This window comes from Nesoenas mayeri (assembly GCF_963082525.1).
Source record: "Nesoenas mayeri genome assembly, chromosome: 2".
NCBI lineage: Eukaryota > Metazoa > Chordata > Aves > Columbiformes > Columbidae > Nesoenas > Nesoenas mayeri.
In genome coordinates, this window is record NC_137543.1 from 90682792 (window position 1) to 90695005 (window position 12214).

At 38.2% G+C, this 12214-nt stretch overlaps 1 protein-coding gene across 2 annotated transcripts in view; it reads left to right on the plus strand.

Moving 5' to 3' along the window:
* Positions 1 to 11996, plus strand: part of CDYL (chromodomain Y like) — a 106310-nt gene extending 94314 nt beyond the window's left edge. For both annotated transcript variants that reach the window (XM_080339452.1, XM_080339453.1), the window contains 5 exons: positions 1727 to 1983; positions 2584 to 2756; positions 5728 to 5938; positions 10482 to 10625; positions 11117 to 11996. In XM_080339452.1, the coding sequence (XP_080195578.1) occupies positions 1727 to 1983; positions 2584 to 2756; positions 5728 to 5938; positions 10482 to 10625; positions 11117 to 11275 (944 nt within the window). In that variant the 3' untranslated portion in view covers positions 11276 to 11996. The remainder of the gene's footprint in view (positions 1 to 1726; positions 1984 to 2583; positions 2757 to 5727; positions 5939 to 10481; positions 10626 to 11116) is intronic.
* Positions 11997 to 12214: the final 218 nt, after the last annotated feature.

Here is a 12214-nt window from a genome sequence, read left to right on the forward strand (position 1 = left end):
ATCTTGAGTTTTAGCATCTTCACAAGAAGTGATATGGAAAGAGCATTAAATCACTAATACAGCAAGAAAGACTTTTAAAAGTAAAATAAAACCTTACTATTTTATAGCTCCTGTGATGGACAACTTCCCTAATTAATCATAATAGATTTATAATCAAATATTTTGAAATCTCTTGTAAAAAAAAGATAAATAAAAAATCATAGCATTGCCTATTTTTAGAATTTTTAAAATATAGCTTCTTCAGAAACTATAATGACAAATTAAGCCAGATTTATCAATGGCATTTAATTAATAACTTATTTATACATGGTTTAACTGTACTTTTTAAGACATAATATTCATGGTTGTTTAGCCTGGAGGAAGCTGAGGGGAGACCTGATCACTGTCTACAACTACCTGAAAGGAGGTTGTAGCATGGAGGGGGTTGGTCTCTTCTCTGCAGTAGCAAGTGACAAGATGAAAGGAAATGGCCTCAAGTTGCTTGAGGGAGGTTTAGATTGGATATTAGGAAAAAATTCTTCACAGAAAGGGTTGTCAGGCATTGGAACAGGCTGCCCAGGGAAGTGGTGGAGTCACCATCCCTGGGGATGTTTCAAAGGCATAGAGATGAGGTTGTTAGGGACATGGTTTAGAGGTGGACTTGACAGTGTTAGGTTAATGATTGGACTCAGTGATCTTTTCTCTGATGTTCTGAAGTACTTGTTTGAGATAAGGACTGTGGGTTCCAGTGGACTTCAACAAAGTCTCAGACCTCAGTTTTCAGGAAAAGGCTTTCAAAACTTTCCTGTCTTGGCCTGTAACATGTTTTTCCAACATTTTTAACTCTACTATCTCCTTCCTCCATGCATATTCTATTGCTCTACTCTGACAAATTTTATGGAAGTTTTACATGGTGGTTTCAAGATGTAGATAGATTATAGATCCAAGATGTTATCTTACTTTCTCTTATGTTAGTCATTTGTTATTATGTTTCCAATGTGGAATACAGAAAAACCTGTCCTTTCTGTGTCATGAGGAACGACCTGTTTACTTGCATGTCTTCAAATTCTGTCTATTCAAGTGGCTGGGAACAAGACCAGAAAGACATAATGCTCTGTTTGCCGGTTCTAATAGCCAAAATTGTTTAGACTTGAGAAATATCTCATTGTCTATGAATCCATTAAAATATCCATCACTGCATGGGTCTTGTTTCCCTGTCACAGAAGTATAGTCTGTATTTCTTCATTTCCATTTTCCTTTAAAGACTGTTATGCTTTATATGATCTTGTCAATGAGGTTCTTTATTTGGCTTATTGTAGGTGTCATTTTCTTCGGTATACTAATTTCTTTTTATCTTTGCAATCTTGATGCTGTTGGACAACTTAAAGGATGTTGGAAAGGGAGAAAGCAGAGTGTTAACCTACTGAAGTGTTTTGGTTAAACAAAACTTTGGTTAAATAAATCTTTCCCTTCCTTCTAAAAATAAGTATATATTGGTCTGTTTGGCTTGTTTAAAATGTATTTTCTCACAATTGTAAAATTAATTTTTTTATAACTTTGTCACTTTAATTTTGCTCTCTGCACAGTGACTATTTCTGTAACATTTCAGTAACTTCCAGGGTACTGAGTTTCATCTTTACTATGTGTTCTTAGTATGACTTGTGCATTTTCTTGCTAATAGAGATTTTGAAAGTGCTGAGCTAACAAATGTAACAAATAGTATGTTGTTGTTTTGAACTATTTTCAGGTACATCCACCTTTATGGAAGCATTAGCAGCCAATGGTACAACCAACATACAGACATCTGTAACAGGAGTGACAGCCAGCAAACGAAGGTTTATTGACGACAGGAGAGATCAACCTTTTGATAAAAGGCTACGCTTCAGCGTGAGACAAACGGAGAGTGCGTACCGGTACAGAGACATTGTTGTCAGGAAACAAGATGGATTCACACACATTTTGCTATCGACAAAATCATCTGAAAATAATTCACTAAATCCAGAGGTCAGAACAATTGTGATTTGGGAGGGGGTGGGAGGGCGTCGAGGGAGTTCTAAGTCTCTGCCTCCTTTATGCCTGTTATTCGGGCACAAACATACATGAAACAAGACTCAAGGTCTTGCTTGCAAGATGTTACACATACAACTGTCATTAAGTGTAAGTCAGCTGAGTTTTAACTACATTATCTGAACATGTAGATGTACTGTCTCGTATAGGACATGGTGATTTATGAAGTGAAACTCAAAACAAGCTTTAGCCTGAATTAAGGATCTGGCTGCATATGCCATCTGCTGTCCAAATTACAGAAATGCTGAATGAGTGCTTTAGTTACAGATAATGTTTAATAGATCTTTTCTAAATGATTTCATTATCTTAGTCTAATTACATTTTTGAAAGGCAAAGCTTCTAATACTTCTCTCAAATTTTCTTATTTTGGCTTGATGAAAAAAGTTAATGTTTCCAATATGATGGTTGAGTTGGATCCTAAGGAAAAATCAAGATGTTGAAGATTGAGATCTCATGGGGGGAAGAAGGGAGGAGAACTGTATGCTGCTTTTTAATGATAGAATAAAAATATTGTAATGTTTTGGGTTTTTTTTTCAGGTAATGAAGGAAGTCCAAAGTGCACTGAACACAGCAGCTGCAGATGACAGTAAACTTGTGCTGTTCAGTGCAGTTGGTAGCATTTTCTGCTGTGGTCTTGATTTTATTTATTTTATACGACGTTTAACAGATGATAGAAAAAAGGAAAGCACTAAGATGGCAGAAGCTATTAGGTATGTAAGATTATCTTCAGTCATCTGAGTGGGTATTCTTCATTCTGTAGTCTGGCTTGTTTTATCTTTTTTATTTCAATTGAACCAGATCTCAGACATTCACCTGTTATGTGATAGAGTGTGCAGCAGTTCTTTATACTCCCTGTCCTTTTCTATTTGAGTTGTCATTTCATGCATCACTCTTTTTACTACTAAAATTTAACTATGAGAACTGGTAGTGTGGTAGTAGTCCTTCAGTTGAAACCAATTTTAAAAGACTTATATCTGTTTTCTGGAAATCCTGTGGCTGTTTTAACACACACAAATACAAAATGTGCATTGAATGATTAACTTTTAAGAGCACATTCGTGGCAGTGGAATGATGGATATTTTAGAGGAGTAGATTAATAGTAGTGGACATCATACCAATGCCAGGTACCAAACTCAATGTTTACACAAAATGAGCTGAACTCCTACAAACTCGAATATATATGGAGAAAGGTACGGATCTTAGAGACTTGTTTTAACAGTTCAAACAAGTAGCTTATCATTTGAACACTGATTTTTGAGGGCTTGGGCTCTTGGATTAGCTCTTGTGTGCTTCCAGAGTATCCATAGTCCTTCAGAGACCTATGTTCTGTTGTTGATATCGATATTCCTGTCCCTAAAAAAGGCCTTGTAACACATAAATCCTGCTTCATTGGAGGCACAGTCCACTTACAGACTTGATAATAGTTACTCTTTTTCAAAGAAAGTTTTTCAGTCCTTGGACATAGAAGTCGCTCATGCAGTGACTTCAGATGTGGTCGGAGGACAGAGGCTCTTAACACTGAGCTTCTGTCACTAGTTTTCTGTAAGCCCTTCCAGAAGACTGATTTGTCACCTATTATTCATTGTTAGTAAAATGGATAAAGGTAGCATTAAAACACAAACGCCCTCTTCAGATATAATACTGGTATTTTTCATATATATGCTAGAAATGGTCCTTTATGGAATATTCAGGCATGATTAAAATTATCTTAAGACTCTGGATGAGATGTTTGTATGACGGCTTGAATAAGATGATTCCAGAAAATTTTTTTGCATTCATCTGTTTGAGTTCAGTAGAATGAGTTAAGAAGCAACATGATAACCTTTAGTGATGGATGCAATGTAATAAAAATGTTCTGTTTCTAATGCGTGTGTACAAACACACACATATGTACGTGCACACACATGCGCTTACTTTTTCCTGCAAAGCTCTTGAAGGCTTTCACTGTTTGAGAACAGAGAAGCACGTAAGCATCCATGCTTCGTGCCTACTGGAATGAACTGTCATTTTGCATTGATAACAAGGATGAGAATATGCATTTGTAGCTCAGTAGCATAGTACCTATGGCCAAACAAGAGAGAGATGAGTGGATGTTCGCAGGCATGTGGTATGTGATAATGGAGCTCTTACTGTTTGTGGCTTGTTCATAATTTGAAAAGGCTGATTGAATTATTAAGCTGTCTCCCAAAAATCCAGAAGTACACCTTAAGGGAACTCAGTAATGCTTTGCCCATCTTCACTTATACACTCACTTAAAAATACAGATAGATACTTTATACCAATGTCATACATAAACACAATGGAGACCAAGCATGGCTGTTACCACGGTTTTGGTGCCCAGAGGTGAGGTTTGACTACAGCCTCATCTAAGAGAGGGCTTTGAGGCATTTGGCACAAGCACCATATAGTGCTCGTAGGAGGGGCATTAAATCCACACCTACCCAATTACTGTGCTGCTTTGGGCTGGGAGAACTGCAAGGTTTTCACAGAATCAGAGATGGCTGAGGTTGGAAGGGACCTTTGGAGCTTATCTTGTTCAACATGCCCTTGCTCAGGCAGGGGCACCTAGAACAGATTGCCTGGAACCATGTTGAGGCAGGGTTTTTGAGTATCTCCAAGGATTGAGAGCCAACAACCTTGCTGGCTGCTTGTTCAGTCACCCTGACAGTAAGAACATAAGAACATGTCTCCTGATGTTCAGAGGGAACCTCCTGTGTTCCAGTTTGTGCCCGTTGCCTCTGGCCCTGTCACAGGGCACCATTGAGAAGAGCCTGGCTTCGCCCTCTTTGCACCCTCCCTTCAGGTATTTAAGCACATTGATGAGATCCCCTGAGCTGCCTTTTCTCCAGGTTTAACAGTCCCAGCTCTCTCAGCCTTTCCTCTCATGAGAGATACTTCAGTCCCTTAGTTATCTTGGTGGCCCTTTGCTAGGCCATCTTGGGTAACTCCACATCTCTCTTTCACTGGGGAGCCCATAACTGGACACCAGTGCTGAGCAGAGGGGAAGGATCACCTCCCTTGACCTGCTGGCAACACTTTTCCTAATGCAGGTTAGGATATCATTAGCTGCCTTTGCCACAAGGGCATGTTACTGGCTCAAGGTTCAACTTGATGTCCACCAGGACCCCTAGGTTCTTTTCTGCCGAGCTGGGTGCATTTGGCCGCTCTCAGAAGTCCAGCCTGTTGAGGTTCCTCCTGATGGCGGCACAACGCTCTTAGCGTGTCAACTCAGCTTTGTAATCAAACTTGTTGAGGGTATGCTCTGCCTCATCATCCAGGCCATGAATGAAACTGTTGAACAGAACTGGACCCAGCCCTGGCGCTCTGGGGTGCACCACTAATTACTGGCTTCTAGTTAGACTTCATGCCACTGATCACCACCCTCTGGGCCAGCCATTCAGACATTTTTCAGTCCACCTCACTGTCCATCCAACTCATGCATCAGCAGCTTGACTATGAGAATCTTACAGGAGACAGTGCTGAAAACCTTACACTGAAGTCTAGGTAGACAATATCCACTGCTCCCCCTCATCCACCAAGCTAACTACCTCATCAGGGAAGGATGTCAGGTTGGTTTTGAAAGTGATGTTACTGTGGAGATGAATTATTACTGAGTTTTCAAGGGCTGGTATGTTTTACTCTATATATTTGTAGTGAGCACATGTTTCTGTTTCTCTTCAGGAATTTTGTGAATACTTTTATTCAATTTAAGAAGCCTATCATTGTAGCAGTAAACGGCCCAGCCATTGGACTTGGAGCATCTATATTGCCTCTGTGTGACGTGGTTTGGGCTAACGAGAAGGCTTGGTTTCAGACACCATACACTACTTTTGGACAAAGTCCAGATGGATGTTCATCCCTTACGTTCCCTCGGATAATGGGCCTGGCTTCTGTAAGTAGCTTGCAGCGTAGGGGCTGACAGCTTCACAAGGCAGTTGTGATAATTTAGCCAGAGGGACTTCAAGACTTTTTACCTCTGATGTGTTGTCTTTGTTTTTAATTTCTCTCATGAAAACCCTTCATGAGAAATGAGTATTTTTAACTACTGTGCTCCATGCTGTTACAAACTAGTCTTTGCTTGTGTGCACAGCACAGAAAGCAGGCACGGGACCTAATCCCAAGTCATGGCCACCCTTAACCCTGGCAGTGACAGAAGGGTTATGTCCTGCATACCAGGACACACCTTCCCTGCTGACACATCGTGAGGACCAGCCAACAGTGTGTTGCATGCAGCACCGCTTCGGTGTAGCAGAGAAAGGGCCAGTCTGCACTCTCTGTCGTTATGCAGTAGAGCACTGTGTCACCAGTGATTAGCGCTCCCGTGCTACTGTGCAAAATAAGCGATTCAGCTGTCATGCACTAGGTCTCAAGAAGTTGAGTCGAACTTCCTCACTTTGTAGATCTTTGCTGAAGTTTGACGTTAGTGTATTATGCAATAAATACTCAGTCCAAATCACCTTTGTGAAGGATTTTATCTTGCACTTGATTTACAGCATTGATGGACTGAAAAAAAAAAAAGTATTGTGTAACACTTTGCAATGCTGAAAACATAAGCCATGTGTCACTTAGTATCCCTTTCCTTGCTTTCCAACTAGATAAAGTAATCAAATGTAACAAAAAGCCATTTAAAAATCTCTTACCTACATGATTTTCATGTTGCTTACGATTTTTATGCTGCATTCTTCAAAAGCTGTTAGACTTTCCACCCCAATTTGAACAGTAACAGTATGAAACAAGTGCTTGTAGCTACACCTGGTTTTCCTAAATTGCTGGTTATTACAAAAGCCAATTTTTCCCTGTAGGTATTTATTGATTTTTAAAATTACATATTTCAATATATTAAAACATCAGTTTGAACGGATCTAATGACTAATTGTGTGATGTCTGGATTTAGTTATTGGAAGGGAACAGAAAAGGTAACTGGAATAGATTAACAGTTCTAAGAGTATCTTTAATATCTCGACACGTTTCAAACTACTGATTGTTCCTTTCCCTTTTTATTTGGCCATCCATCCATTCATCCATCCATTCCATCCATCCCTGTCCTTTAGAGACTTGTGGTTGTTACTTTTTGTTTCTTTAGAAGTTGTACAAAAAACACGAGAAGCTCTTCCCTAGTATATGCTTTCATGTGTGTTTGAGAATGCTCTCGTTTTTAAACATAAAGATTTAAATTTGAAAGTTCCAGTGATCACAATTCCATAATATTCAGTGCAAAAGGAAAAAAAAGTCTACTCTTTTTTACTCCTACCCTTGATCCTCTGCAGTATAGCAGTGTCCATGCTGTATGGGACAAAGTTGGGCTTTAATCAGCAAGTTTCATGAAATATATTCAGAATACATACTGATTTTTTTTATAAAGTACATGCTTTCTATCTATAACAGGGCAGAAAGAAAGAGATGGTAGGAGTGAGCTGAGAAACATTTTAGGGAGAAAAAAATATCATACAACAGAAAGAACTAAGTCTTCTGTTATACATCCTAATATCTGCTACAAATGTATTAATTCAGCAATATTAGTCCCACTCTTAACTCTTGTAAGTCAGATTCAGTGCATTCTTTTAATCTTCAACAGATATGTAAAAGTATCTAATTACAAGATTGTTTGAAATATCTTCCCTACTGGGTCGGTCTTGGCTGGTGAGCAGGTCTGGCATGGAGTGGTGTTTTTCACAGAACATGTTCAACAGAGGTCAGTATCACAGGAAATCTGAAGCCCAGACCTTCAGATTCAAAACTGATACTGTACCAGGGACACATAGAATTTTAGAAAGATTCTTAAACTCAGCCTTTGAATTTTGAAAATAATGTATAGTAGAGATGAAGGTGACATCTGTGTGTGTGCCGTGGAGTTCTTGGTCTGTTTTTCTGGTCCTGGATATAAAGCACAGGAGCCACGTGATCAGGCTTCACACAGTGGGTTTCCCTGTCAGTCTCCAGCATGCTTGGCTTTATTTCTTATGCTTTTCTGTCAGTCATGAGGGATACACATTTCCATAGTGCCTGGAGTTCACATCACAGGCGAGGTCTCTGGCGCAAGAGCTGAGATGCTCTGTGGCACCTGGTGCCTGTGAGCCTCAAAGCGCTGGCTGCAAAAGGGAGACCAGAGGATGTCCCTGGGATGTTGCTCTGTGGAAGGAGAAAGGCAGACCGAGTAAAAAATGAATATAAGAGGACCTTATACTAATGAAATATTTTTATGATCTTAATTTCTTTTGCTGTATTTCTTGGAAAGTAACCATCAAGCGTGTTAGTTTCCGTGGCATGATTATGGGATTAAAACTTGTTTAGCAGTGGGTCTCCAGCATACACTGTGTAGAGATCAAAAGCGAAGATGTCAGAGCAACACGTTCCCCTTCAAAACCCGTCAACGGAGAACACTAATGGGAGTGTTCATTTCATGTGAGGTTGTCTGCTAATGCTGTGGTACAGCTGGCAGAAATCAGATAAATGCACCATGATCACTGGTGGGTTTTCAAGTTCAGAAGAACTCAGCAGTTGCTACTGAGTTTTAGAAAATATTGTAAAGGTTTTCTAGCACTTGTTTTTATCCTTGTTGCCAAAGATACGTATGAAGAATATGTAGACGTGACCAGCTGACTTAAAAATCTTCCAAAATAACTTTAAAAGAGACTTAGCGCATGAAGTCAGTGTAACTGGGATTTAGCAAAGTCAGAATATTGTTTCTTCCATATCTCCTTAGGAAAATGATTTCTGGTTTTAGAGCAACTTGTGTATATTACTGATTTTTTTGGCTACTGTTTCGGGTTAGTATTATTCATGTAAAATCTGGAAAATTAGAAGGTATAGATGTCAGTTAGTGAACCTTGTATATTTCATTTCACTTTCACAGGAGGTGGAACCATAGGGGTATATAATTTATACCTTTAGTCTGAGACTTTTTTTTTAACTAATATGGAAAGTTGTGATTCACATACATTAACTTACAAGGGATGTGCTGATTGCAAATTTTCTGTAAAAGTTCCTAGGAAACATCTCTTTCTTTACATGCCCCTTAGACCGGGAGTCACCAACCAAACTGCCAGCAGAACCCAGACTTTGTATTTCATTACAAAGGGTCAAGAAATAGACCTTTGAGTTTTCAAATGTCTTCATGTATACAATGGTAATACTAGGACCATTACCTACAGTAATGAGAACTTGAGATACTTAACTGAAAGCTGCTGTAATAATTACTAAAAATTTCCAGTATTAGAAAACATTAAAGAACTCTGAATTTTGTCCTCAGAAATGCTATACCTGTTAGGTTTGGGCATTTTTATAACCACCTTATTTCCCATATTTCAAGAGTCCAGTGATGGCTTTATCATATTTTTTTGCGTGCATGGTTGAGAATTACTCCGACTTCTTGATCTTCACTGGCTGTTTCTGTGCAGATGTCACTGCAAACACGAAGTTTAAATGCCACTAAAGCTAGAATTAAAGTCTAAGCATAAATTGATTGTAGAATGAAGCTTTAATCAGGAAGCTGATAAGTAGTGAAGTCTATGAAGTACAAATCAAAAAGATTTACAGAACTAGAGATCACCTTATCGCATAGCATGTAGTACTTACTCTGTTCTGTACCTTTAAGCTATATACAAGATCTTTTAAATACTGTTGGTTTTTGTTGGTGTGTTTTGGGTGTTGGATTTTTTTTTGTTATTAGACTGCTAAAACAGCTCTTGAAAGGATTTATTAGTTCAGTATTGAACTCCTAAATAACAAGGGATTGTTTATTTTCTGTTGTTTTGATCAGAAATTGGAATATATCCTGCTCACTTCAGTGGGTTTTGGAGGTCAAATTCTAAGATGGTCCAGCTATTTTAAATGTTCCATTATAAATTAAATACTGCTGAAGACTTTTGAGAAGTGCTGAAAATAAACTATCTGTTTAGGTTTCAAACACATTCAGTACTAAGAAACATCTTTGCTGCAAAATATTTCCTTGTTCTTTCCTACCAAAATGGGCAGCTCCCAGAAGGTCTTCTACCAAAACTGGGTTGTCTTCCTAATTCAGAGATAATGTAGATTTTTAGCAAAGATTTCATTGTTGCAATTAACATTACAAAAGGCAAGTTGATGTATTCATTGCTGTTTTACAGATCTGCCACACATTATAACCTATTACCATAGATATAGTTAATCAAGTCAGCAATACTGCAGGAAAGAGCTAATGAACAGTCATGAATGAGAAATGACAAAAGATTTTCAAGTTCAACCTCCATATTTTCATACCTAGTGATGCAGTATAGTCAACAACACTGACCAGCTATCTAGGCAAGTCTTTTTCTTTATTAATTGAAAGGTGGAAGAGCTATAACAACAGTATTTCAAATAGTGCAGGCATTTTCCTTATTTGTTTTGAACATTTTTCCTTTAATGAGTTTTGTCTCATTACATTTCATACCAGAAGTAACTTTTTATCCCTTCAGGCCAATGAAATGTTGTTCAGTGGAAGGAAGTTGACTGCACAGGAAGCTTGTGCCAAAGGACTCGTCTCTCAAGTGTTTTGGCCAGGAACATTCACACAAGAAGTAATGGTTCGAATTAAGGAACTTGTCACATGTAATTCAGTTGTAAGTTTCCTTTATTTTCTTCCAAAACATTTTTAAGATGAATTCTTATTAATCTAACCAAAGTATTACTAAACTACATAATTACGCCTTTCTGAGAAAGACCATTTCCATGAAGCAAGGACTGTGTTTTGGTATAGCAGTGTCTTTTAATGCATTCTTATGTATCTTTCTTTTTCTTTTTTTTTTAAGTATTTTTTAAGTTTGTATCTGAGTCGTTTTTATCATATGCCATAGTACATTGTGTTTAAGAACATCAAAACAGCATTGGATTCTTTACAATACATTTTGGTTTTGACATAGTTCAACTTATTCTAGTCAACAATGTAAAGAGTTGCCCTAAGAACTGTGCAGAAATCTTGAATTACTCAGAGTTATAATTTAATATCACAATCAACTTCAGAATTTGTCCACATAAACCTGTAAGAGCTCATATGTTGCTCAGTTCTCATGTAATACTAACCTGGCTCTGATTGTTTTTTGTTTTGGCCTAGGTACTTGAAGAATCCAAAGCTTTAGTACGTAATATCATGAAGGTGGACTTGGAACAAGCAAATGAAAAGGAGTGTGAAGTTTTGAAGAAAATCTGGGGCTCAGCACAAGGGATGGACTCAATGTTAAAATATCTGCAGAAGAAAATTGATGAGTTCTGATGAGATGCCCATTGACACTGGAATTGTATTTCTTGGACATGAGGGCAAGCAAAATATGCCCATTAAAAAAAAAAGTATATAAACTCACCCCTTGCTCAGCTTGGGAATAGGAGTGGACCCCCCTTTCCCCTTTTGTCAAGGGGTTTAAAAGTACTGTATCAGTTAAATTTGAACAAAACTCCTTTCTCCCTGATTGTTACATATAGATATATATACATACACACAAGTGTATGTGTGTGCATATATATATGTCTTTTATATATATATATCTACAAAAATGTAATATGTGTGTGAATGTGTCTACATAGACACACACACACACAAGCTAAAAAAAATATAGAGTGCACTACCAAACATCTCTTTAAAGGCTCTAGTTTCTGTTACCTTTGGCTAGTACTGTATCAAATAGAGAATGGATTAAAAAGTGAATGGTGTTGCATTATTTTCTATGTGGCAGGGAAGTCTGGAATAGTGCTTTTCTTTTTCATTAGAATACAGAATTGAAACGGGTATTAGCCAGCCCTTACTTTCACTGCCCAGTGAATCCGCCAAGATACAAGGCATGGTCTCAGAAGAAGGTTGAAATACCTCAAGTAATGGAACATTCTAAAATGTTGGGGAATTAAGCCCTGTTAAGATTAAATCACACAAATACCCCAAGAGAGAGTGCTCAGGATTAATGCTAAGAAAACACTCTGTCCTTTCTTGGGGAGAGGTATAGAAGGGTGGGAGGAAGGGGGCAGGAATATGTTTAATTCTTACCCAGTTAGCATGAAGAAACCACTGGCCCTTGGGGAAGGGGAATGAGGGGAAGGGGGAGGGAATTGGAAGGAAAAAAAAAAGCAGCTTCTTTTGCAGTATTAGTGAATCACTGAATATCTTGTGTATGAATATCCTAAGTTATAAGTTAGCTTTAGTGGGTTCTTAAATAGTCTCTCT